The following is a 27477-nucleotide window of genomic DNA, read 5'->3' as shown; positions in this document are numbered from 1 at the left end:
CCCGAGCGTGTGCTCCCGTCTCCCTGCCATCTCGCCGCTCGGGTTCTCACGCCCGCCGGCAGCCCCGGGGGTCCCTCCGGCTTCGCTCCAGCCGCCCCCGCGCGCTCTCCCCCGGCGGCCACCGCGCCCCCCCGACCCCCAGCTCGCCGCCTCCCGCCTGCCGGACCCGTGGTCGCGCGCCCCGGCTCCGCCTCTCCCGCGGACCCGCGCACTCCCGGCGCGGCCTCTTCCCCCACGCCGGCCACTGAGCACTCGGCCGCCCCGCTCCTCCTCCTCCTCCCTCCTGGCCCCGCTCTCCTCGCGCTCCCCGGGCGCCCTCGGTCTCGCGCTCTCCGAGGCCGAGCGCGCTCCCGGCCCGCGCGCTCCGGGCTCCGGCTTCTCCCGGCTCCTGTCAGTGCGGTGACTGCGCTGGGAAACATGGCGACCGAGGGAATGATCCTCACTAACCACGATCATCAAATCCGTGTCGGAGTCCTCACAGGTAACCGGGGGAAGGAGGTCCTGAGCGGCCGCAGTGGCTCTCCGCCACTTGCCTCAGGTTTCTTGTCTGTGGTGGTGGCCTTTTCGCTGCGGCCTCGGGAGGGAGGGGAGGCTTGAGGAGGAGGAGGAGGACCAGGAGAAGAGGAGGGGGGGTGTGCATTTTACAACCCTTGAGAGATGCTGGAGGTTGGGGTGTTCCCGCGTGTCCCCCCCACTTCCCCGGGATCTGGGGCCGGCCCCGTGGGATGTCAGGCCCCAGCACCTTGCTAGCCGAAGTCCCTGGCCCCCGGGGACCGAGTGGCCGGTGCGGCGGGCGCTGCGGGGCTCCGCAGCTGCTGGTGCGGGCAGCGGGATCCCGGCTCCGCAGTCTGAAGCACGCTGCTCTCGGCTGGCCGGGCGCATCCTCTGCTGCTGCTGCTGCTCTTGGGGAAAGAGGGGGGAATCCCATCTCCACCCCCTCCCCCAATCCGGGCGGCCCCATGCCGCTCCAGCTGTGCTTGCCCAGGGCACCGGGCAGATAGGGCTCCGGGCTCTGGTATTGAGCAGGCGAAACTCTGCTCTGCCTCCCAGCTGTCCCTCGCGGGCCGGATGTCCCCTCCATCACCCATGGGATACCCCTTGCCTCCTACGGGAGGTGGGGACCAGCTTTTGTTCGGACTTGGAAAAGTATCTGCATTCCACCTTTCAGAGCCACGGGCCCTCTGCCTGCCGTTTGGTTTTTCTTGCCAGGACGGGCTGCAGCTTGAGGCCAGGAGGTGGGGGATCCAGCCTCCCCCCCGCCCATTTTTTTTTAACTTAAGAGGGAAGGATTCCCTCACTCGTGTTTTTGCCCCCTCTCTTCCTGGAACCCCCACTCGCACCCGAGGAGCGCACTTTTCCGCCTCTCGCGGAAGCCATGTGTGCCCTGCATGTCTGATTCGGTTGCGTTGCATTTGGGTAACATCCCTGCTTTCGGAGGCAGGCAGTTGCTGCAGGGCACGGCTTCCAAGATGTAGAGCGAGCCGGTTTGGGGGGGTGTTTCTACGATGGTTCTGTAGTTGGCAAGGCTTATATGTGATTGAGTGGCGAGGTGGGGGTTCAAGAACTATTTTTGGAATCGAAGGGTTTAGTTTAGAGCGAAGGAAATCCGAGACCCAGTAGTGTCATTTGGGGAAGAAGTGATTGTAGATGAAGGGTCCTGGTGCTTTCGTCCCCCCGCCCCCATTTCTTTTAAATTTTTTTTCCTGCTTGTCAAATTCGGACAGCTTGAGAGGGTGCTTGGGAATGGATGAAACCGAATGAGACTTGCTTTTATTAACTGCAAAAAAAAAAAAAAAATTCTCCAAGACTGCCAGTGGATGTTGAGTGCGAAGCTTAATGGAGTTCTCTGGTTCCATGAAAAAGGGAAACCTACTGTCCACTTTACTTTTCTTTAAGTAAACAGATGGCTTTTCCCTGGTATTCTCTCCAGACGGGAATGGCAACTTATTCAAGTTTCTTAATCCAAAGCTCTCGGGATGTGGGAAGTAATTGAAACCAGGTGTAGGGGAAGAACCCCCCCCCCCCCAGCTTCAGAAACTGCTGTTCCCTTCCTTTAGTGCTGAAACTGTTTCTTGGGGAAATCAAGTTGTGTCTCAGCGTTTTGACAGTTGACATGGCTGATTTGCAAAGATTTTGATCTCGGGGTGTAAAAGTGGATACCACGTGTCAATCCTCAGCTTGCAGTTTAAATTCTGGCTGTGCTTTAAAAAGTAAAAGGGTGGTGAGAGTGAAGTGTAATGGGACCAAAGTGTGCCAGTTGTGCATGAACGCAGAAGGATGAAAGGCCATAGATGTTTAAACGCTGTGTGTCTGAACAGGCACGCACGCCTACACCCACATAGAACTTATCTTTCTTTTGTGCTTATTTAAGCTTTCCCTAATAGTGTTATTTAATGAATCATCTTACCTTGGTCGTGACATAACAGATAGGTATTGTACAGAGTGATCCGAAAGAAATAGCTCTTGTCTGGTATTCTGACAGTTTGATGGGGATTACCCGGATATGCAAACATTTGTAATTATGCTACATCGTTTTACTTATGCATGTGGTGGCTAAATGCAAAAGAATTTTCACATTTACATGGATAAGGGTAAGTATGATTGCTGCCTGGTACCCTTACCAGAGGAAAGAGAAAACTGGCATTTTAAAGGGGAATTGAAAGTCATTGGCAACCTTATGAATCAGTCAATCAATCAATCAATGGTTGAGGCACATGCTGTTTTTTTTTTTTTTGTATGTTAAGATTTATTTATTTTTATTGCCAAGTCAGAATTACTGAGAGAAGGAGAAATAGAAAGATCTTCTGTCTGCTGGTTCACTCCCCACGTGGTCATGAGCCAGGAGTTTCCTCAGGGTTTCCCATGTGGGTGCAGGGTCCCAGGGCTTTGAGCCGTCCTCAGCTACTTTCCCAGGCCACTAGCAGGGAGATGGACAGGAAATTGAGCTGCCGGGACATGAACAGGCACCCATCTGGGATCCCGGCACGCACAAGGCAAGGATTTAACCACTAGGCTGTCACGTAGGGCTGGAGACTATAGCTCTTAAGCAGAATAGCAATGCAATATGAAGACCTTGAAAAGCTCAGGTGGAATAGGTGGGCGGCAAAGACAGAATATCTGGGAAAGATGACTTTGGCAGTGGAGTGAAGGCAGGCTGGAGAAGCTGTCTCCTGTGAAGAAAGCACAGTGGTCACGGGGAAAAGCCTCGGCCTGGGAATCGGGATCTAGCTGAAGGAATGAAAGGGGAGCTGTACAGGTAGGGCAAGAGGATTTGATGAGAAAATGGGTTTTTGAGGTTAGGTATTGCTCTGGTGGTTTTTCTAAGAGGTTATTGGTATAAATACTGTCTACTATGATGGAGTGGAGAAACATGGAGCACCAGCTCTCAGCCTGAACAGTGGCTTGCTGTTGCTACACACAGCTCAATTTCTGTGATCTTGACATTGTGTTTGTTTCTGGGGGCAAGAAATGAAGGTGTGTTGCAGCATTTTGGGTGTTCTAGAAATTTAGGTGTTGTGCCTCTACTTTGTAAAAATATTCTTTACTCATCATAAGTGCTGTGATTTCATTTTTTTAAGATCTATTAATTTTTTATTGGAAAATCAGATATACAGAGAGGAGGAAAGATAGAGAGGAAGATCTTCCGTCCGCTGATTCACTCCCCAAGTGGCTGCAATGGCTGGAGTTATGCCGATCTGAAATCAGGAGCCAGGAGCTTCTTCCAGATCTCCCATGTGGTGCAGGGTTCCAAGGCTTTGGGCCATCCACGACTGCTTTCCCAGGCCACAATCAGGGAGATGGATGGGAAGTGGGGCTGCTGGGATTAGAACTGGCGCCCATTTGGGATCCCGGGCACGCAAGGCGAGGACTTTAGCAGCTCTGCTATCACACCTGGCCCTGTGACTTATTTCTTAAGAAAATTAAGTTAAGAGGACACAATTAACACTGTGTAATTTGTGGTAAGGAATTATTTTATAAACTTCACTAGTTTATTTCCCAGTAGTGATTTTAAGTGCTTTTCTTTGTGTTACAGAGTTAATGCTGAGGAGGGGAACAAAAGTTGTGGAAAGTGTGCTTTACCCACACAAACATTTTATGGTGTGCTAGATAATATTTTCATGAAATTGTATTGTTATTTCTAAAATCATAATTGACTCCTTTCTGAGGTACTATTTCTGAGGTACTCCTTTCAAGGTACTATTTGTACCTTGAAATTTCTCATTTTCTACATTTTTATTTCATCCCAATTATGATTTTGATGAGAATAGTACACAGTCTATTGAAATTTCTAATGAGCTGAACAAATGAGATTAGATCATGATAATATGACATGGATGTTTTAATTACATGCATTGTTTTTTAAGTAGAACAGTGCAAATGTTATGTATATAAAACTAGATTGTGCATGGAAACATAAAATTTATGTATTTATTTAAAGATTTATTTATTTTTATTGGAAAGTCAAAATTACAGAGAGGAGAGGCCAAGAGAAAGATCTTTCTTCTGCTGGTTCATTCCTGAAGTAGCTAAAATGGTTGGAGTTGATCCGATCTAAAGCCAGGAGCCAAGAGCTTCTTCTGGGTCTCAAGGCTTTGAGCCATCCTTGACTGCTTTTCCAGGCCACTAACAGAAAGCTAGATGGGAAGTGGAGCAGCCGGGACATGAACCAGTGCCTATATGGGATCTCAGCATATACAAGGCGAGGACTTTAGCCAGCAGGCTACCGTGCAGGGTCTGATTTATTTATTTATTAAAAAGAGATAGGTAGGCCCACTATATCACAGTGCCAGCCCCTATATTGAAAATCATTGTCTACCTCAAAGAGCAGTGTTTTTGTGACAACTATGTTATGTGGTCTTGGGTTACCTAAGAGATATCCTCCATTCACTGGTTTACTCCCCAAATGTCTGGACTGGGTCCAACTGGAGCCCGGAGCCTGAAGCTTCCACATAGTCTTCCACATGGGTGCAGGGTCCTACATACTTGGGCCTTTCTGCCACGTTCCCAGGCACATTAGCTGGGAGCTGGGTCAGAAGTGTAGCAGCTGGGACTCAAGGCACGTGTGGCAGCCTAACCTGCTCTGCTACAATGCTGGCCCCTGAATATATCAAAATTATCTAATATAATGGATTTTGAATGTTGCCAACGAAGATAAATAATGTGTAACTGAGGTGACAGATATGCCAGTTACTTGTTTTGATCATTACACATCGTATTCATTTATTCAAATCGCATAATGCTACATAGATTAGTACAGTTTCTTTGTGTAATTAAAAACATATATTTGGGGGCTGATATTGTGGCACAGCCAAATAAGCCACTCCTTGCAATGCCAGTGTTCCATATTGGAGTGCTGATTTGAGTCCGGTTCTTTTGCTTCTAGTACAGCTTTCTGCCAGTGCCCCTGAGAGAGCAGCCAATGATGACCCAAGTGTTTGGGTTTCTGCTTCCTGTGTCAGAGATCCTTATAGAGTTCCTGGCCCATGACTTCCTCCTGGCCTAGCCTTGGCTGTTGTGGACATTTAAGGAGTAAACCATTGAATGAAATAAAAAAACTATTTTAAAAAGCCCATTGGTTTGAGAAATTTGGAAAAAAGTTGTTTCTACTGTTCTCTGCTTGTATTACTATTTATATCACAGCCAAAAGATAATGTGATAATGAATAACATGAAGCAAATAAAAAAGTATCTGCTACTGGAAAACCAGAAACAAGATGTAGGGTAGATTAGATTTTTAAAACAGCTTCAGTAGCAATTATACTTACAGTCCGTCTTAACAATTACATAGCAGGTTCACTACATTTCAAATGTATTACTTTTTAACTTTTCAGCTACTTTTTTCTGTCTTGACAAAAGCTGTTCATCAAGTTTTCATACTATTTCTACCACTATTAAATGTCACAGAAATATTACCAAGAATGTTGGCATTGTGGCACAGTCGTTTAAACCACAGCCCATGATGCAGGCATCCCACAGGAGTGCCAGTGCTAGTCATGAGTACTGCACTTCTGACCCAGCCCCCTGCTAGTGTACATATGAAAGTACATGGCCTGGTGCTTGCTTGCCTGTTACCTGCATGGGATGCTGGCTTTGGTCTGGCCCAGTCCCAGCCATGGAGGCAATATTGGAGTGAAGCAACATATGGGACACCTCTCAGCTGTCTCTCTCTAACTATGTCTTTCAAATGAAAGAAAGAAATCTTTATAAAATATTACCAGGAAAATACTGAATACATTTGGAGATGTAGAGTATGGAGCAAGATAAATAATGTTTCTTTGGGTATTTGATGTTCATGAATGAACTACCCACTGTTAATGTTTGGTAGTTAGATACTTAGCTAAAAATGAATAACCTGTTACCTAAATTTTGACTAACAGCAGCATGGGCAAGAAAAGGATTCAAGGTTTCAGAAAAAGGAATTTTTTAAAATCATGTTTTTTTCTGATTATGTACATTTTTAATGCATTAAACTGAAAATAGGAGATTAGTAAGAGATATTGAAATCTAAGACTAGAAGTAGAGGTTAGATAAAAATTTAATTGTAAATTAGAATATCAAATGTGTTACTGTTACATGGAGTGTTTCAATCATTTGTATATAATTCAAAATATTCGAAATCCAATTTTTGAGTCAAGGAGATGTTGCTTTTATAATTCTCAAATTGTTCACATGTTTATTTTATTTTATATTATGTGTCCATATTATTTTCTCGAAAGCCCATTATTTTTTAAGGATGTTTGAAGTATGTCTTGTTTGGGAATAGATATCATTAAGTAGACACATTATTATTACAAACAGAACCTTAATCTCACAACATGGAATTATGTGTTCTGGCAAACTTATCTTTTCACCAATCCCTCTTCTTATTTACTTGAAGTAGAAATATATATTAAAAATATGGATAAGAACGCTGTCCCTGTGTGTCCCATAAGTCTGCCTCAGCCAGGGGGCTGAAGCCAGGAGCCTGGAACCTGATGCAAGTGTTCCAGGAAGGCGACAGGAATGCAGATAGTTGAACTCTTGCTGCTGCCTCCCAGGATCCTCCTTAACAAGAAGCTTCTCTGGAGGATACAGAAGTGCCAGTCTGTGGTTTACATAGCTGATAGACCGAATGCCTGACCTGTAATGTTATTTTAATATTGATCTATAGGAGTTTGTTTTAAAAGAGCTTGTTTCCTATTTTACTATTCTTCAATGAATGTTTGGTTAGAAGCTGTGTATTAGAGTTAAATGTATAGTCAGGGAGGGAAAATTTTCATGATGCTTAGTTCTATAATCATTAGACAAAACTATAAATTATTGGTTGCTACATAGTAAGAGACTCACCTGCGTTACAACTATTGACTTAGTCTTAGCTTCAAGCTGAGCTATGTAGTGTTTACTGGGGATGAAGTGCTGGAAACAGTTCTATTTTTACTCTCACTGGTGGTAGTTCCTTGATTAAGTTAAACGGGGTGCCTTTTGGAAACAGTTAAATAAAATCTATTTTGATTCTATAAGTAGAATCAAAGAACAATGAAAGGTATTTACAACTTGAGATGCTACTGAAGTAGAACATGGAAAACAATGTAATGAAACCACACACATTTTCTACACTTGATTTGGGCCAAAAGCAAAGCAAAAACCAAAACTAAAGTGATCCTACGAAGATTTTCTTCTTCACACCTGGGCAGAGAAGACGACGCCAAAGAGGAAAAGATTGCTTAACCTGTTTAAATAGTTGAATTACTTGATGTGAATAGCACATGCTATTTTAATAAAAAATTTTCTAGTGACTTTTCAAAAAGTAAGTGTCTAGTGATGTATTGCAGACTAGTTCTATTTAAGCCATTTAATGAATTCATAAAGTAATTCATTTTACTAAGTAGGATTCACTGGGACTGACGCCATGGTTCAACGGGCTAATCCTCCACTTTTAAGCAACGGCATCTTTGATAGGCACTTGTTCGTGTTCAGGCTGCCCTACTTCTGAAACAACACCCTGCCTGTGGCCTGGGAAAGCAGCAGAGGATGGCCCAAAGCCTTGGGACCCTGCACCCATATAGGAAACCTGGAAGACGCTCCTGGCTCCTGACTTCAGATTGGCTCAGCTTCAGCCATTGTGGCTATTTAAGAAGTGAACCAGCAGATGGAAGATCTTTCTGTCTCCTCTCTGTAAATCTGCCTAATAAAAACAAATAAATTTTTAAAGAAAGAAAGTAGAACTCATTGGAACTTTTGTTAATTAAAATAAACAACTCCAACAGTTTTTACAGTAGCTTTGCCAGTGTGTGCATATTTTGAATGAGGAGGATTAAATGTGTTGTACGTAGAGAACAGATCCTTTTTTGACAAGTGAAGGAGCCAGGGATTGAGAAATGAAAGAAGTGTTACCCTCACTTGTGCCCCACTTCTCAGATTGGACAGCATGGTATTGTGTTGGTGGGTACTGTAAGAGTGAGAAGCTAAGCTGTGGGAGCAAATATGATAATTTTTAAAGGACCAATCTATTTGTGTGTAATTAGACCACTTTACTATTTACTTATTAATGAATAAATTAGGCACAGAGTACTAAATTCACATGAGCTTTTCAGATAAAATCAGCAACCTTAAAGAAATTTCCAGTGAACTCATTGTGTAATAGCACAATTTGTTATTCTTCTCTGTTAGTACTTTGTCAAAAAATGATGGAGCACTGGGTCCTAGAAGGAATGATGGAAGATTTATGTTTTAATCCTAGTGTTGCAAGCAAGGTTTTATAACCTTGAACATATAAATTAGTACACACATGCCTTCTCAACTCTTCTCACCAAAATGAAGGAATCATTCTCTCAAGATCTTTTCAGGCTCTCTTGGCAATATATTTCTATCTGTCAGCATGTTGACCTGCTGGAAAGACAAATCTAGGACATTAGACTTCATTCATTTTTTTTTCTCTTATTTTTATAATGGACGAGCTTATTGGTGTAGGATTGATTGTATTAAAAAAGTGAGAGTAAGAAATGGAAGAAAAAAATGAGATTTGCTTCTTTATTACAAACAAGAAAATTAGCTTTATACTTACCTCAAGTTTCACTTTCTCAACAAAATCATTCCTAGAAATTAATGTCTTCAACTATGTTTTTTGTTTTTATATAATATTTTAAGTATTGTATGTGCTTTTTAATCATGTGTACTTGGGAGGTTGCATTGTGTAGTTCTTTCCAAAGATTTTAGAGCGAGATACATTTGGATTAAGACCCTGAATTGCTGTCTATTTGGGGAATTCAATCCCTTGAATTTTAATTTCTTTCTCCAAAGTAAAGATAGTAACACCTACTTCGTAGAGTTTTACGAAATAAGGTAATCTAATTGAAAATACCTAGCAAATGCATCTGACTCACGTAGGCAGGCATGAATCTTTTCCTCTTTGTACATTGCTTTGAGGAGTTGCTAGCCTTTTTCTTCATGAGCACATACATCTTAAAGTTCTGAAATGGATGAGTATTTTCTTCTTTTGTGCCCAGTTGTTATCACATCTATTAATGAAATAATTGTAAAGAAGATGTTTAATAAAATAAATGGAATGAAATTTATGTAATTCCTTAGGGAGTAGCTAACCAGAAGCAATTAGATAGGCCAGAGCTTGATTGTTGTTATTAAAATGACAGTTCAGGGTAGATGGAGTGGGTCTGAGTATTTTTTAAAAGGCATCTGTATTCCTGCTATTTGGGCTGTAATTATGCTGTGTTTTTGAGATGTTTTTAGCATCAAATTTCGTATTTTGCTCTAGTTGATGGGCATAGTTTGTACAAGGATTATTTTATAGTAATGAAAGTTGATACTGTCTTAAAGCTGAAAATTATACAAATTTTAAAAGTTTTTGAGAGATATGGAGGAGGAGAGAAAAAGAAGGAGCATGAGAGAGAGATTGCATATCCACTGATGCGTTTCTAAATTACAGAAACAAATCTTGGAAAGTGTTATGTTGAAGGTTTAATTCTGCTGGTTACAATAGCATTGTTTCAAGTCAAAATTATACCACCTGTGTCGTTCAGGATACTCAGCCATGTTTTGGCTTGATTTCCTTAGCCTAAAATGGGGCTAAATCTGCTTACCTTGAAGGATTAATGTGAAGAACAAACAAAATACTGTGTTTGGAATTCAGCACCTGCCCTACCAGGCCCGGTGTGGGATGTAATATGAGAGAGCCTAGTGGATAAGACCCCATTTGGACCGCCAGCATTCCAAACTGGAGTGCTTGGGTTCAGGCCTGGTTCCAGCTCCCATCTCTGGCTTCTTGCTAATGCAGGCTAATGCAGACTCGGGAGGGTTGGGGGTAGGAAGAGGAAGGGGCAGTGGTGGTGGGACTGAGTTCCTGCCACCTAGGAAGAAAACTTGGTTCCGGCTCCCAGATTTTGTCTGAGCCAGTTTAGACTGTTCCAAGTATTTTGGGAGAGCATTTGGTGTACCTGCATTTCCTCCCAACCTAAAGCTTCTGAAATAAATAAATAAATAAATAAATAAATAAATAAATAAATAAATGAATAAATAAGACAGGCCTGATCTTCATCTTCTTGGGATCTTTTGTTTCAGCACTAACATGAAAATATTGTTGAACCAAATTGTGCATTGACAAATTCATGCTTCATTTATGCTGTGTTTCAGGGAGCAGAGCCATTCTTTCTATATTTTATTCTCTTCTTTACATAAGTACAACTTCCAAGATTGTTTTTAAACAGAAACATTTACGAGAGAAACTTTAAAGTTTTACATGCTTTATTTCTTCTTTTTAACAATTTATTTATTTGTGTTGGAAAGTTAGATTTACATAGAGAAGGAGAGACAGAAAGAAAGTGGCTACAACGGCCAGATCTGAACCAATCCAAAGCCAGGAGCTTGGAGCCTCTTCCGGGTCTCCCAAATGGGTGCAGGCGCTAAGGCTTTGGGCTGTCCTCTGCTGCTTTCCTAGGCCACAAGCAGGGAGCTGGAGAAGTGGGACTGCAGGGCTAGGAGCTGGTGCCCGTATGGGATCGTGGAGCATGCAAGGTGAGGACTTTAGCCACTAGGTCCACTTCTTGCTTTCTAAAATGGAAAAAATATTCAACTTTTTTTTTGTTTAATCATGTTAAAATGATTATTGTTAATATTTGTTGGGAACATATATATTCTATTTATGATAAGTATTTAGGGTATGTTATTTAATCATAGCATCTTTTATAAAGTCAGACTGACTGTGAGCGTCTAAAGGTAAATATTTTTACTTTTAGGCTTGGGCATCACATTATGAATGGGTTTTATTGTGTTAAATTATTTTACTTATTTTTTTCTTTTACATTGGAGAATTTACAATTATGGTTAACTGTGTGTACCGGATACTGAATGTTAATAAAAATGAAGGAAGTTGTGAAAAGAATGAACAAGGACAGCTAAGTAGAAATGATTTCTTTAATTCTCTCTTTTTTTTTAAATAGTAACAGGCTTACCTCTGAAACTGGTGTTTAAAGTCTAGTTGAGGTTCAGAACCATTGAATATCATAGAGATAAGAATACAGTAAATATCTTTTTTTTTTTTAGGATTTATTTTATTTTGATTGGAAAGTCAGATATACAGAGAGGAGGAGACAGAGACAGGAAGATTTTCCCTCCACTGACTTTTCAATCCCCAAATGGCTGCAGTGGCCGGAGCTGAGCCGATCCAAAGCCAGGAGCCAAGAGCTTTTTCTGGGTCTCTCATACAGATGTAGAGTCCCAAGGCTTTGGTTCGTCCTTGACTGCTTTCCCAGGCCACAAGCTAGGAGCTAGATGGACTGCGGGGCTGCCAGGATTAGAACCAGCGCCTGTATGGGGTCCCGTTGTGTACAAGGTGAAGACTTTAGATGCTAGGCTACTGCTCTGGGCCCAGTAAGTACCTCCTTAGGCCTAAAATATAAGATATTTTAAAAAGTGTGATCCCCTTCTATTTTCTACTTTAATAGTATATAACATTTTTATTAAAGTGAAAAATTTAAAAATTAATATCCATGTAGTAGAAGCTATATCTGAATTGATTTGGAAATAGAAATACTCCCAAATTCTTCACTTTTGATTTATTTCTTATACTTGAATGTCAGAATTACAGAGAGAAATTTTCCATCCGTTAGTTTGCTCTCCAGATGGCCACTGTGGCCAGAGCTGAGCCTATCAGAAGCAAGGAGACAGAGGTTTCCTCTGGGTCTCCCATATGGGTATAGGATCCCAAGGCTTTGGGCTATTCTCCATTGCTTTACCAGGCCACAAGCTGGGAACTGGGTGGGAAACAGCAGCTGGGCATGAACCAGTGCACATATGGGATGCTGGTGTCACAGGTGGAGGATTAGTGTGCTATACTATCACCTGGCCCCACTGCTCCCAAATTTTTGTCATGTTCTTATTAGTATGAAGAACAAATTTGTGAGTTGTGTGCATTTGTGATTTGTATTATCAGCCTAACCTTAGTAAGTATTTGAATTTGTAAACCTTACTCACATATACTTATTGTACCTTCTCCTACATTCCCTGCATCTTTAGGGTAGTTTGAACATCTTTCCATGTTACGGAAAATAATAACTTTATTGACAGCTTAAAAGCTTAAGATGTTTTACAGGGCCTAGAAGAGCCTATTGTTTAATCCTGCTAAAAGTATTATCACTATTTTAGATTGAGGGAATTGCAGCCATGAAAGAATAAATTGCTTAAGTTACCACAGTAAGAAACCAAGCTACAAGTTGAACCATGTATTTTGTCCCTAGAGGAGTGCTGCTAAAGGCCATTTGGATATTTATAACATCATTCTTAGGCCATACAAAATTGTAAACTGAAAAATTTAATTTATTGAATCTGAAGTCCTGCCCATGGGTGCCTTGGCAGGGCCAGACCAAATGATTTCTCAGACCTTTTTTGGACTGCAGGACAGTCATTCCTCACTCCTGCACTAGAATGTAAGAATATCATCACTATATTATATTCTTTCTTGACATCCAGAACTTTCTCATACAGGTCTTTAAAGATGTTCAGATATGTTTTTCTTTTTAATAGTTATTTTATTGTATCATAGATTGTGTCTTTTCTTTTACCGGTTGTCAGTTGATGAACATTGAAGTTTCTGATTTTTTAATGTGATAAATGTTGTAGATAATAACATTAGACATTCATCGCTGCGTATTTGTGACGTCTTCCATTGTGTAAGATTAACTACCATAGTTAGATTTATGGGGTCAAAAGTATTTGAATTTTAACATTTGAATAGAAATTACCCACTTGCCTTCCCAAAAATATGTTCGGATTAATATTCCAATCTTCACTGAGTGGAGTTAAATCCTTTTATTGCAAATGGCAGGTAATGAGCTCATAGCTGACTTTAGGAATTCAAACAGCGCAGTCAAGGGACCATATTTATTAATATTCTGTTAACCATCATCAGTGCTGTGTTTTCCGAGTATGTTCCAGGCTCACTTTTTTTTTTTTTTTTCAATTTTCAGATTAGGGAGAGAAGGAGCAGTTTGGGATAGTATAGTAAATGCAATTTCAGGCTGTTCCTTTCCCAGGTAGTGAGTTTATAGGAAATATATTGTTTCTCATGACGTTTGTGTAATTCTAAGTTGCTTCTTCACAATCTTTGGTTTTTCTTTTAGAGAATGAAGATTTTGATGAACCAGATGTGTGTCACGTGTGTATCCTTGGGGGAGGGACAGGAAATGGGCAATCTCAGTAGTGTCACATGGAGAAGTCTTTATTCAGGGTGCTGTAACAAGTTACCTTAGGTTGGTAATTAGAAACAACAGAAGCCACCCTGGAAGTCCGAGATCAATACACCAGCAGTTTCTGTATCTGCCAAGGCCTGTGTTTTATGGATAATGTCTTCTAGAGGTTTCCTGTCATGGCAGAAGGACAAAAGGGCTCCCTCAAACTACTTTTTAAAAATTTTTGAAAGGTTTTTTTTTGCTTTGGAAAGGCAGATTTACAGAAAGAGAGACAGAGAAAGATCCTCCATCCTCTTGTTCACACCACAAATAGCTGCAACAGCCGAAGCTCAGCTGATCCAAAACCAGGAGCCAGGTGCTTCTTCTGGGTCTCCCATGCAGGTGCAGGGTCCCAAGGCTTTGGGCCGTTCTCCACTGCTTTTCCAGGTGATAAGCAGGGAACTGAATGGGAAGTGGAGCAGCCGGGATACAACCCAGTCCCCATGTAGAAGACAAGATTTAGCCACTGAGCCATTGTGCTAGACCCTCAAACCACTAACTACTACTACTGCTACTATTACCAGTGCTACTTCTTGTTAAAGATATTTATTGAGACAGTGAGTAAAAGAGTGTGTGTGTGTGTGTGTGTGTGTGTGTGTGAGAGAGAGAGAGAGAGTGCGCACAGATGGGGTGAAAAGAGAATCAGAGACAGGAAAAGGGCAAGATGGACACAGTGAGTGAGCAAGTGCTACAGAGACAGAAAGCACCTGTGTGCCTGTGCACGTGTCCTCTGGCTCACTTCCCTCCCAAATATCTAACTTCCAGGGCCTAGCTAAAGCTGGCAACCAGGAACCCAATTCAAATTTCTCTAATATGTAAAAGGGGTGCAACCACCCGTTGCTTTCCAGGGTTCATAGTAGCAGGATACTGGGCTTAGGTATTCTGGTGTCCTAAGAGGCTTCCCAAATACTAAGCCAAATGACCTCCCCTCAAGCTTTTTACAAGAGAACTAATCTCATTCATGACAGAGACAGCCTCATGACTTAACTGGTCCTCCACTTCTTCTTATTACCTTGAAGGTTAGATTTCAGTATAAATTTTGGGGCATCTGTAAGCTCCGAGATTGTAGCAGAGAGAACAGGAAGGACTTTGGAACAAGAGGCGTTATCTGCCCTAGAAAGAGAAGTAGTGCTGGGCAGACATGTCCTTTTCTGGAGGTTTCCTGAAGTTTTAATGAGTTTTTTTGCCAAATAATCTTAAACTCCTTAAAAAAAAAATGCTGTTAATCCCTTGACTGGCATTTGCGCACCATGTTCGGCTGGTGCTGCTTGCACTCCTGGCATGCCATATTGGGGTGGCAGTTTGAGTATGGGTTAATCTGGCTCCCATCCAGCTTCCTGCTAATGCATTTGGGAAGGCAGCAGAAGGTAGCTCAGATACTTGGAATTCCTGCCACCTACATGAGAAACCAGGGTGGAATTTCTGGCTCCTGTCTCTGGTCTGGCCTAGACTTGCCCAGTAGGGCCGTTTTGAGAGGTGAATTAGTAGATAGAAGATCTCTCTCCTATTCTGTTTTTCCTCCTCTGGAGCAGTGCTTATGTGGGATGCCAATCAGTAATGCCAGTGATGCAGGCAGTAGCTTAACTTGCTGTATCATAGCATTGGCACCCATAAAATTATTGATGGGAAATGTCTTCCTTCATAAAAAGGAAAAATTGCTACAAAAAACACTGACATTTATATTCACTGTGAATGGAAATAAACATGTTACTTTCAGTGTACTAAATGTCCACTTTTTTTCATTCGATATTAAATGCTACAGAGAGCTAACATTACAAAGTACTAAAGATTTGGACTAAAATTACATGAATGTGAGTGCTAAGAGATGATTTTCACAAGCAAGGTTGGGAGAAAAATAGTGACTTTTGGATATTTAAGATATTATGAATATTTTATAAATTTAAAATATAATAACACTAGAAACCTGGAAACAAAAATTAGTACTCCCCCAAAATGTGATCATTTTGTCATGATAAATTTATTTTTTTTAAAAAAGATTTGTTTATTTTTTATTACAAAGTCAGATATACAGAGAGGAGGAGAGGCAGAGAGGAAGATCTTCCATCCGATGATTCACTCCCCAAGTGAGCTGCAATGACCAGTGCTATGCCAGTCCGAAGCCTGGAACCAGGAACTTCCTCCGGGTCTCCCACATGAGTGCAGGGTCCCAAAGCTTTGGGCCGTCCTCAACTGCTTTCCCAGGCCACAAGCAGAGAGCTGGATGGGAAGTGGAGTTGCCGGGATTAGAACCGTATGGGATCCGGGGCTTTCAAGGCGAGGACTTAAGCCGCCAGGCCACGCTGTTGGGCCCACCATGATAAATTTGAAATAAAAAAGTTATGAAATGACATAACCCTCCAATCAGTGAGTTTTAGGTTCAGGTAGCTATGCTAAATAGTAGATGGGCTCTGGATTTAACCACCTAAGTTTATGCTTCAGTTAAATTAAATTGTTAGATTCACTTCTCTAAACTTTAATGTTTTCATATGTAAAACTAGAGTTAATATTGATGTCCATCTTAAAGGATTGTTGTGGTGAACTAGGGAATGTAAGCCTTTAATGAGTGTGCTCACATAAGTACTCATTAAGTGCTTGTGATGTGTTACAATAAGCTTGAATGTAACTGTATTTATGAACATAACAGAAAGCAAATCATATACCTTTTAGAAATCTGACTTAAATCTCAGTGTTTTTCCACTACTGTAGTTTATCATGTATTAGACACATCATTATGGGTCAGTATTATACTGAGGCTCTGCTTCATTTTCTAGGTTAAATTTTGGGCAATTTGAGATAGATTCTTTTTGTAGTGAAGTAATTACAGGAAAGCATTTGAGATTTTTGAGATCTAGATTTTAAAATAAAGTATCTGGGAAAAAAAAAACTTGGGATAATCTCTAAGGCTTGTTAAGACCTGTGGAGAAAACTGCCTCCCCATACATATATGTGGATATTTTAGTTATATATAGAATTGCAAGTACTAAAGTTAAGAAAGTGTTTGGAAAGTTTTAAGTGTTATACACATGGTACACTAATCCACAGTGGTAAAGTGATAATTTAATAAACCATATAGCTAGATGATGGTTGAATTGGTGGTTAAGGATAATAATAAATACCATGGGTAAGAAGCTAGGACTTCAACTCTATGCTTAGAATTGAATAAACAATGGGTTTTGGGGCATGAGTAAGAGTATTATGTATAAAAGTAGAGGATACTTTGTGAACTATCAGATACCAAAAGATAATCTGTAGGATTTAGAGCATTTCACAAGAAATCATTTTTGACAGTAAAGTTTGGGAACAGTAGTTTAGATTACCACTAAATTTGAATTTTCCAGTATTCTAAGATAGATTTGTAAAGTACAGATTTGAAAAATTGGCAATACAGCATCATAATGAAACATTTCTTTTAGTTCTTAATGCCATTCAGTTGTGGGTTATATCCAGAATACCAGAAATGCAAAGATCAACAGTAGAGTCATTCCCATCCTGCCAATAGTGAATACTTTTAGTCAGCTAAATAAGTAGTAATGGGTCTAATTTTCCTGTTGTTCTTATCTGTGAGCAGTATGGACCATTCTTAGGGTCCACAACATTCTAGTCATAGTCTTAACTTGTTAACAAACATCACTCAGTTCAGCATGTATCTTGTGATGTGACTTGCATTAAGCTTAGTTAAAATTACTATTTATAATTTCATGCTTTAAGTCATTGATTTTAAAATAGACTTACATTTTAATTTGTATTGCATTTATTTATTTTGTAGTTTGAGCTTTTGCCCATGAATAGTCTTCTTATTTTTTGATTTATTTTTATTGAAAAGTCAGATTTACAGAGAAAAGGAGCAAAGGAGAGATCTTCCATCCACTGGTTCACTCCCCAAATGGCTGCAACATCCAGAACTGACCTGATCCAAAGCCAGGAGCCAGGAGCCTCTTACGATTCTCCCATGCAGGTGCAGGGTCCCAGGTCTTTGAACCATCCTCAATTGCTTTCCCAGGCCAGAAACAGGGAGCTGAATGGGAAGTGGGGCTGCTGGGATTAGAACCAGCACCCATATGGGATCCTGGTGCATGCAAGGGGAAGACTTTAGGTACTAGGCTACCACATCGGGCCCCATAGTTTGTGTCTTTAAAAATATGTTTGAATATTTGAAAGAGTTAGAGAGAGAGAAAGAGAAACAGAAAGAGAAAGAAAAAGAATGAAAGATCTTTCATCTTTTGGTTCATTCCTCAAATGGCTGCAAGTGCAGTGGTTGGGTCACACTGAAACCAGGAGCCTGGAACTCATCTGGATTTCCCCTGTGTGTGGCAGGAGACCAAGCACTTGGACCATTCTCTGTTGCCTTTTCAGACACATTCAGATCATTTTTACATTAGAGTGTTTTCCAAATGCTATACGCATATGATAAAGTTGGAGAAACTTTTTCTGTAAGATGCTATATAGTAAGTTTTCAGAGCTTTGTTGGCATGTAATTTCTGTTGTAACTACTCATTTCTACTCATGTAGCATGACAGCAGCCACAGACAATAAGTAAATGCATAAGTGTGACTGTGTTCCAGTAGAACTTTATTTATAAAACAGATAATGATCGGTAGTGGTCCAAAGCAATAGCATGACAACTTATGCTCCAAAACATAATTTGTGTTAAGATAATATATTTCTAAGTTATTTGCACGTGAATCAAACTCTTACATTAATTTACATTTGTATTGTAAAACACCCACAACTTATTTAAAGCTACCATACAATATCTCTCATGTTCCTATTAATTAGCTTTTTGTTCCAGGTACTAGAGGAGGAAGCTGCCAGGCCATTTAGGGGTTAGGCCTGGTATTGGCCATTGTTTTCTTCACCATTATTCTGTTGGTCAAACTGGTCACAGGTTCAGCCCTGAGTCATTATGGAAAGAGACTGTACAGAGTGTAAATACTAGGAAGTGTGGTTAACTGTGGGTCATCAGAGCAATAGTTTAAACAGGATGGTTTGGTTTGTAAATGACAGTCCAAATTGAACTTCAAGTTTTAGTAAAAAGGAATTTGGAGTATCTCACAAACCTTAAAGTCCTAAGACAATGGAACCAGTGTTCAGGCCCTGACAATCATTTTTTATCTTTGCTGTACACTGTGAGTAAACTACTTTTTCTCTTACTGCAGATGGGTCTTTTGCTTGTAGGGAGAAAGAGTACCATCAACATTTTCCTAACTATTTACATCTTACCTTCTCAACTATTCAGAGGACTAATTTCATTTTTGAGTGTGTTTCTAAAAATTTTAAGGAAGTACTTTGTCTTAGCCCAATCATCTGTAATTAGGGGCTAAAAGTTACATTGTATCAACCGAATGGGCATGAACAGGGTCAGTTAACAGAACTAAATGTTCCTGAATGTATGCCTTCCAAGGAGTCCACCACCTGTCCTCCTTAACCATCTGTTTATTGACAGCTCATTTGTTAATTATTTAATACGTAACTTGTTTCCCCATTACAGGCCTAACTTCACTCAGCTGTCTGCCTTTGGCTGTTTTGTTCTGTGGGAGAGTAAAGCAAGGAGTGGAATTAGTACAGTGTCTTGAATTTCATTGTAACCTCTTCCTGCTTTGAGTCAGGGATAGCACTTAAAGTACCCACTGTCTTTGGCACTGTTAGCATAAAATCAAATATGAACGTGCTCTTCCTGTTGTCATTCCTTGACCTTAAGCATTGATTTGGCTGATCGACCATCTCCTTCCTTTGGAACGGACCAACTTGGTACATGAGTGCAAGTATTGTGAACTAAATACAGAATGAAAGGAGAGTTTTAATAGAAGTTCAGGCAATATGCTATGGGTGCACAGAAGAAGGAGAAATTAATTTTGACTGTATGGCTGTGAGGGGAAGACATTTTTAAAAATGTACAAATCAAGAATTTGTTATTAGAACTGTAGTTTGGAAAAAAACAAAAACCAAAACCCCTTTCCCTGGTGAATTGTCGATTTAAGTCACATGAGCCTCTTTCTGGGATGTATATTCCTTTCTGCTCATCTGTTTGTTTATGTTTACACCAGTACTAACTATCCTGTGTTAATTGGGATACTTTTGTATTAAGACTTGGTATCTGATAGTGTGAATTCTGATAGTTTTTTGGTCTTTGTCTTCAATTTTGTTTTGGGGTTGTACATTATCCTTTGCAGTTTTATATGTATTTTTAAATCATATTACAATTTAAATAGTTGTTTTATTGAGAGACAGACTTGAACTTACATCAGTTGGCTTGCTTCCCAAAGGCCTTTAAGAACTTGTTAGGGGCCCGGCGGCATGGCCTAGCAACTAAAGTCCTCAGCTTGAATGCGCCGGGATCCCATATGGGTGCTGGTTCTAGTCCCAGCAGCTCACTTCCCATCTAGCTCCCTGCCTGTGGCCTGGGAAAGCAACTGAGGATGGTTCAAAGACCTGCGACCCTGCACCAGCATGGGAGACCTGGAGGAGGCTCCTGGCTCCTGGCTATGGACCAGTACAGCTCCGGCTATTGAGGTCACTTGGGGAGTGAATCATAGGACGGAATATCTTGCTCTCTGTCTCTCCTCCTCTCTGTATATCTGACTTTGTAATAAAAATAAATAAATCTTTTAAAAAAAAAGAACTTGTTAGAGTAGGCCTGGACAAAAGCTGGAAGTTTAATACAAGTCTTTCATGTGGAACCCAAGTATTTGACCCATCAAAAATTATTAATATTATGATTAGGATAACACTGAAGCTGTAGCTCGGGGTGGAGGGAATTGATGTCTTAATGCAGTCTTCTGGTTCATGAACATGGATTATCTATCAGTTTGTTTAGATCTCTAAAATTCAGCAGTATTTTATAATTTACAGCATAGAGTTGTTGTATATTTTGTTTCATTGTTGTAAATTTGAAGGACAAGGAAACAGGCATCTTTCATGCACTGCTTCATTCCGCAGATGCTTGTGATAGCCAGGGCTGGACTAGGCTGCAGCCAGGTGCCACAAGCTCAGTTTGGGTCTTCCATCTGGGTGCTGGGGACCTAAGTACTTGAGCCACAGTCTGCTCTTTCCACAGTGTGCAGTAGTAGGAAGCTGGTGAGAAGCCAAGTGTCTGGGGCTTGATTTAGGCACTTTTATATGGGGTTCACAAGTGTCTTAAGTGATATGTAAAATGCCTGTCCTAGGTTTTTAAAATATTCTAGTTTGACTAGTATGTCTTGATTCTCTTATTACTTTCCAAATATTGCAAAATTCAAGATACTGTGACGTCATTCATTACTCTTACCTTTTGTACTTTTTTCCAGTCACTTTCCTTTGGTCTGTGGTGTGTGTGTGTGTATTTTTTCCTGAACAGTGAGTGTTCTTTTGTATTTATATTCACATGTATGTTTCTAGTACTGTTCATTCATGTGTACAGCTCTTTGGTACCCCCAGGAATAATTTTTCTGCAAGAAACTCCTTTAGTATTTCTTGTAGTGATGGTCTCCTGAAGACAAATCTTGTCAGATTTAGTTTGTTTTCCATGTCTCTGTCTTGATTTTCTTTTTGAAGGACACATTTATTGGTACAGAATTCAGGGTTGTCCTCTTTTATTCTTTCATCACTTCAAATGTGTAATGCTTGTTTTTTGACTGATACGTTTTCTTTGAAAAGTCAGGTATCAGCCTTGTTGTTACTGCTTTAAAATACTACTTCTTGACTGTTTTAAAGATTATATTTTGGCTTATAGTTCATACTAGTTTGTCTAGGCATAATTTTGTTTTCATTAATCCTATTTTGGGCATTCTGGGTTTATGTTTTTCATCAGTTTTGAAAAGTTTTGTCTTATGTATCTAAGTTTTGTTTCTATCCAGATCTGCCCTCCACTGAACTGTGTTAGGTATTTTGAATGTGACCCACTTTTCTATGCTGGTTTTCTTCACTCTTTTGTCTTTCTGGTTAGGTTGAGTGTTTTAAGCTTACTAGTTATCTCTTTTGCTGTGCCAGCTTAGTATTAAACCCATCCAGTGACTTTAATAATTTTTTTGACTGTAGGAAGCATTTCTTTTCAATGGAATCTGTCTGGGGGTGGGGAGTGTGCCATAAATTTTGTCCATCTTTTTCTGTCTTCTTTCTTTTTGAAGATTTTTACGTTTTATTTGAAAGGCAGAGTTATAGGTAGAGAGGGTTGGAAAGAGAGAGAGAGACAGACAGATAGACAGAGAATCTTCAATCTGCTGTTTTACTCCTGAAATTGCTGCAACTGGGCCAGGCTGGGGCCAGGCTAAAGCCAGGAAACTGGAACTCCAGTGCATGGTAGGGGAATAAGTACTTAGTCTTCTACCACTCTCCCAGGCGCATTAGCAGTGAGCCACCGGTGCTCATACAGGACACCACCATCATAGGCTGTGACTTAATGTGCAGTGTCACCTTATAGGGCCCCTTTTTATTTCATTAGCATATTAATTAATATCACTGTTAGGTGGCTAAGTCATGGCTTGGGAGGTGTGCATCCTATGTAGGAGTGTACAAGTTGAATCCTGAGTATTCTCTTGTAGCTTCCTGCTAAGTTTAGTCCATTTTGGTTTCTTTCCCTTGACCTGCTAGGTTTTTGATTGAGAAATTGTGAGATTTCTTCTCTACAGGCCTGAAAGGCTGCAGGAGATTGAATTCTGATCCTTGGAGGCTTTGAGATTAGTTCTTTGCTCACACTATTGTAAATTCAGGTAAGTAAGAAGCCTGCCGTATGTTGTTTGTGATCAGTCCTCTTTTTCCAGAAGACTTGTTCTGAAGCATTATGAAACTGAAGGATTTCACTTTCCCATTCTAGTCCAGTCTTGCAGCCTCCTGTACCACTTAGAATTCCACGAATGTTCCTTTTAGCCTTGTATTTGGGGCTCTCCGTTTTTCAGACGCTGCACAAAAAAGCTCTGCTGCTTTCTATTTTCACCCATAGAATCCTTCTGCCTGGCCGGTCTCAGTTCTCAGGCTGTGCCCCACATCTTTAAATGGTCCTAGACAGAAAATGGCAAGTGATTGTGCATTAGGAAGGGGCTTCTCTCCTTCTGGAATTTTAGTTTATCTACTTCTTGTTACTTCATCTTTACTCTGATGTTTTCAAAATGTGATTACAATTAATTTTTTATTTGTTTAAGTATTTTAGTAACTGCTGTCCTTAAAGACTGAAATTTATTCTGACTATGAAAGTAATACTATGAAAAGTAACTATGAAAGTTACACTTCAGAAAAATGACCTCAATATTTCAGAGGCTTACAGTGATTGTTTGCTTTTCGCTGTTGCTACATGTTAGCTAAAGGTTGGCAGTAGCTCTGCTCTTGCTCCACATATCTTCTAATTCTGATATCTGTGCTGAAGGACAACTCCTATTTGGGCCATGCTGTTCTTGTAACAGAGTGAAAAGAGAAATAGACTTGGCAGAAATACACATTGGCTTGTAAAACTTTTACTTGGGGGGCCGGCCCTGTGACTCAACTGACTAATCCTCTGACTTCAAGTGCTGGTATCCATATGGGTTCTGGTTCATGTCCCAGCAGCTCTACTTGCCATTCAGCTCACTGCTATGGCCTCGGAAAGTAGTGGAAGATGGCCCAAAGCCTTGAGACGCTGCACCTGCGTGGAAGACCTGAAAGAAGCTCCTGGTTCTTGGCTTCAGATCGGCTCAGCACTGGCCATTTTAGTTAATTGTGGAGTGAACCAGTGGATGGAAGATCTTTCTGTATATCCTGCTCTCTATAAATCTGCCTTTGCAATAAGAATAAATAAATCTTAAAAAAACGAACAAACCAAAGAGAGAGACAGAGCAAGGGAGGGAGGGAGGGAGGGAGGGGGGGGAGAGAGAGAGAGAGAGAGAGAGAGAGAGAGAGAAACCAACAAAAAGAGGCTTCTGCTTGTATATTCGTTTACATGGTATTGGCCAAAGCAAATTAGTGACTAAGGCCAAAGTCAGTAGGGTAGGGTTGTTTATTCCTATAGAAGTGCTGATTGCATTAGGAACAGGTGGAGATGCTCATCCTTTGGAAGATAGGTAATGTGAATAATTGGAGATTGTAATGGAATCCAATACACATGCTACTTAAACATAAAATACAGATATGTAATATATATGTCAGAATTCTATCTTTTGCCTTCTAACATAATCAGTGATGATACTTTGGTGTTTACTCAGGATTGAAACCTTGCCGTGCTAATAAAATGTGTTCTTTTTAAAATATGATGTGCTGACTTCGACTATAAGGAAGAAAACTTGTATTTTTTAACCACTTACGCCTAAAAGCAAGTTGGCTATATTCTTTTCTAGTTAACCACAGAGTTACTATAATGTTCAGTTTATAGTTCTGAATATAAAATATCTTGAATACAAGTTTGGGTAGATCTGTCCATGGTATGTCAGTGTCACCACTTTCTCAATCTTTGAGAGGAGGTAAACCTCAGAATCCTAGGATTTTTGTGTAGAATACATTTGTAAGGGAGTGCATGCTAGAAATAATACAAATCAAGATCTAGAAGTTTTTGATTTAGCTTATTTATTTTTTCCTATTAGATTTCACAGATATTAGAGTTTAACCAGACTTCCTTTTAGAAGGATTCTTATGTATAGGCATTTTTTATTCAGTGCAATTCTTTGTAGTTCACATTTTCATAAAGGAAATCTGTAAAGACAAATAAATATGGTTTTGTACTGGAGAAAGGCAGAACTTTGTATTGTTTGGGAGTTTGTACACTACCAGGTTCTGAGCAATGGGAAATGGAGGGAGGGGGAGATCGAAGAAGCCTGGGAGAAAGTATCTAATTTATAGTTATGAATTAGGGTCATCCTTTCAGAGATTGATATGCCCAATGAAAGTCAACTTTGCAGGACAGCTTGGTGATGCTAGTCTCATGGAAAGATTAACTTGAATGGGATAGGTCCAGATTTAGGTTGTATTCTTGTTAAGTCACTACAAAGTTGTATAATTTGGGCAACTTTCTTGTTTCTGAAATAGAGATAATAATTAATTTATTAAACCTACCATGTTTGAATTGTGCTTCTGACCTTTGAATTGTCACTTCCTCTTCTGCTCATTTAATCTCATGGCCCTTACCTTGGTTATTTCTCATTTGCATTCTCACCTCCTTGTGTACATCTTCTTTTTTGTCTCTCATACTTGGTTACACTGGAATACTTAACTTCATTCTTTTTTCATCTCTTATAGCTATGCCTATAAAGTTGATGAAGGTACCTCACATTGTGAAACAATGGAATTAAGATAAAAATATATTTTGGTATGAGAGTATTTTGAAATTCATGTACATATTTTGAAATTCATGTACATTTTCCATGAACTTTTTGAAAGATTCCTGTGTGCCTAGAGGACAATGCAAAAATCAAGTTCTACTTAATTTGTTGGTCATATCAAGTTAATTTATGATGATGTCTGTCATTCATACTAGATCATTTATTTTTCTTTCTTTTAAGATTTATTTCTTTTTTATTGGAAAAGCGGTTTTATAGAGAGAAGGAGAGACAGAAAGATCTGTCTGCAGGTACACTCTCCAAATAGCCACGATGGCTTAAGCTGGTCAGAAGCTAGGAGCCAGGAGCCTCTTCCACATTGGTGCAGTGTCCCAAGGCCTTGGGTCATACTCTGCTGCTTTCCCAGATAATAAGCAGGGAGCTGGATAGGATATGGAGCAGCTGGGACATGAACTGTATCCATATGGGATGCCAGTGCTTATAGGCAGAGGTTTAACCAATTGATCCATTGTGTCAACCCCTATTTTTCTGTTTTCTTAGATGACTTATTGATGCTTTCTCTTTAGACTTCCCAACAAAATCCTGAATTTCCCCTCAGCTGTTGATTTTACTTCATATGTGACCAAGAAAATTAGAGCAATGATAGTGAAACTTAAATAAACTGTTTTATTACAGCTAACAAAAACTACGAACTTCTTTATCCCTGTTATTCAACCTTCTTGTAACTTTCTCCCTTCCTGAAGCCAGTCCCTTCTTTTGTTCATTGAATTATATTTTCCTATTCTTTCTTAAGAATATTGTCTCAGTAATTCTTCACTTTAACTCCTGTGTCATAATTTTTTCCATACCAAATTGTTGCCATGCAGCAAACCAACTGCGATTTATCTCTTTAGAATATCTTTTAGGGTTGGCTCTGTGGTAAGATGGATTAGACAACATCCCACATGGGTGTCAGTTTGAGTTTGGCTGCCCTACTTATGATCCTGTTCCCTACTAATGTGCCTGAAGATGCATTGGAAGATGCCCCAAGTACTTGGACCCCTGGGTTGTCATGGGAAGTTATATAAAAGAGGAACCTCATGCTTAAGAACTGCAGTCTTATGTATTCTTTTGCTCTAAATACTTACATAATAGCACAAAGTTGAAGGTGATCACATATCAAAATGATTAGAACTCATTGAATGGCAGTGAAAAAACACTTATTTAGTACATAAAACTGTTTGCATTATTACATGTTAATGAGCTTCTAAAAAGACAGGAAAAATCCCAGTCCTATAGCAAACTGCGGCTTTGGAGAATAGTACCTCTCTTCCAGAGGATTTTGTCTGGGTTTATCCCCAGATTTTAGAGTGATAATGTATTTAGTAGTAAAGTTAGTATAAAAATGAAATCTATCTTTCTACATTCTCTTTCAGTGAAAACAAATGGTTATTTTAAAAGGGAAGAAGATCCTATAAGAGAGTATGTACATGAACTCATCCTGTGACTGTTTAATAAGTACCTACCACATTGCAGTCACTGGGGTAGATTCTAGGAATGTACCACAGTGTGTTTATCCACTCATTAGTTCATGGACATTTGTGTGCTTTTCATATTTTTTGGATATTTTTAGTAGTGCCACTATAACCATCCTTATACAGGTTTTATGAAAACATTTTGGTTTCTCCAATGTAAATACTTGAATGTGTGATTGCTGGAGTGGGGTTTAATTTTTTATGCTGTGTGGATATTTAACTTTTTAAGATGCTACAAAATTTTTTAGCTTTGCCTCTCAATCCACCATATATAAGAATTGTAGTCATTTTTTATCCATGTTAGTCCTTGTTATTGTCAGCATTTAAAAAATTTAGTCATTCTGATAGGTGTATGGTGGTATTTTATTATAATTTGTATTTCTCTGTTGTCTGATAATGTTAAACGTCTTCATACATGCTAACCATGTATCCTATACGTTTAAATGTCTGAGTCTTTTGCCTTAATGTTTATTTGAAAGGCGTAGTGGTTGAGAGGCAGACAGAAAGGGGAAGTGATAGCTTCCATCTGCAGGTTCAATCTCCAGATGCCTGTAACAGCTAGAGCTGGATCTGGCCAGTACCAGGAAACAAGAGCTCTGTATGGCTCTGTTGGGTAGGTGGCACAAGCCAGGCACTGGCCCATCCTCTGCTGCTTCCCAGATATAGTAGCACAGAGCTGGATAAGAAGTGGAGGCGAAAACTGGATCCCAGGCACTTTGATGTAAGATGCAGTGTCCCAGCTATACTTACTATAATGCCTGTCTTTTGCCTATTTTTAGGTTGGGTTGTTTTTAACGTCAAGCTGTGTGGGTATCTGATTAGGGTGAGGAAGGTTGGAGGTAGTGCAGGGTCAGGTTCTGTCCATTACCTGTCTATGCCTGTGGAAGCAACTGCCTGGTCATTTCCACTCCCAGCCTCATCACACATGCGAGCTGATAGATGCTGCACCCTAGCCTAGCTAGCCTACCACAGGCCTGGTCTTTACATACACTAGTGGGTGCCTAGTCAGGGCAACCCCCAGTAACCTCCACCA

At 40.2% G+C, this 27477-nt stretch overlaps 1 protein-coding gene across 3 annotated transcripts in view; it reads left to right on the top strand.

The window, feature by feature from the left end:
* The window catches only part of GPHN (gephyrin), a 352857-nt gene continuing 325380 nt past the window's right edge, over nucleotides 1-27477 (top strand). The window contains exon 1 of one of the 3 annotated variants that reach the window (XM_004584467.3): nucleotides 1-481. In XM_004584467.3, the coding sequence (XP_004584524.1) occupies nucleotides 418-481 (64 nt within the window). In that variant the 5' untranslated portion in view covers nucleotides 1-417. The remainder of the gene's footprint in view (nucleotides 482-27477) is intronic. The other 2 variants (XM_058655546.1, XM_058655544.1) reach the window with 2 other exon arrangements.

The sequence above is a fragment of the Ochotona princeps genome, chromosome 26, assembly GCF_030435755.1.
Source record: "Ochotona princeps isolate mOchPri1 chromosome 26, mOchPri1.hap1, whole genome shotgun sequence".
Taxonomy (NCBI): domain Eukaryota; kingdom Metazoa; phylum Chordata; class Mammalia; order Lagomorpha; family Ochotonidae; genus Ochotona; species Ochotona princeps.
Note: the sequence above shows the minus strand (reverse complement) of the source record. Positions and strands in the feature narration are given on the sequence as shown.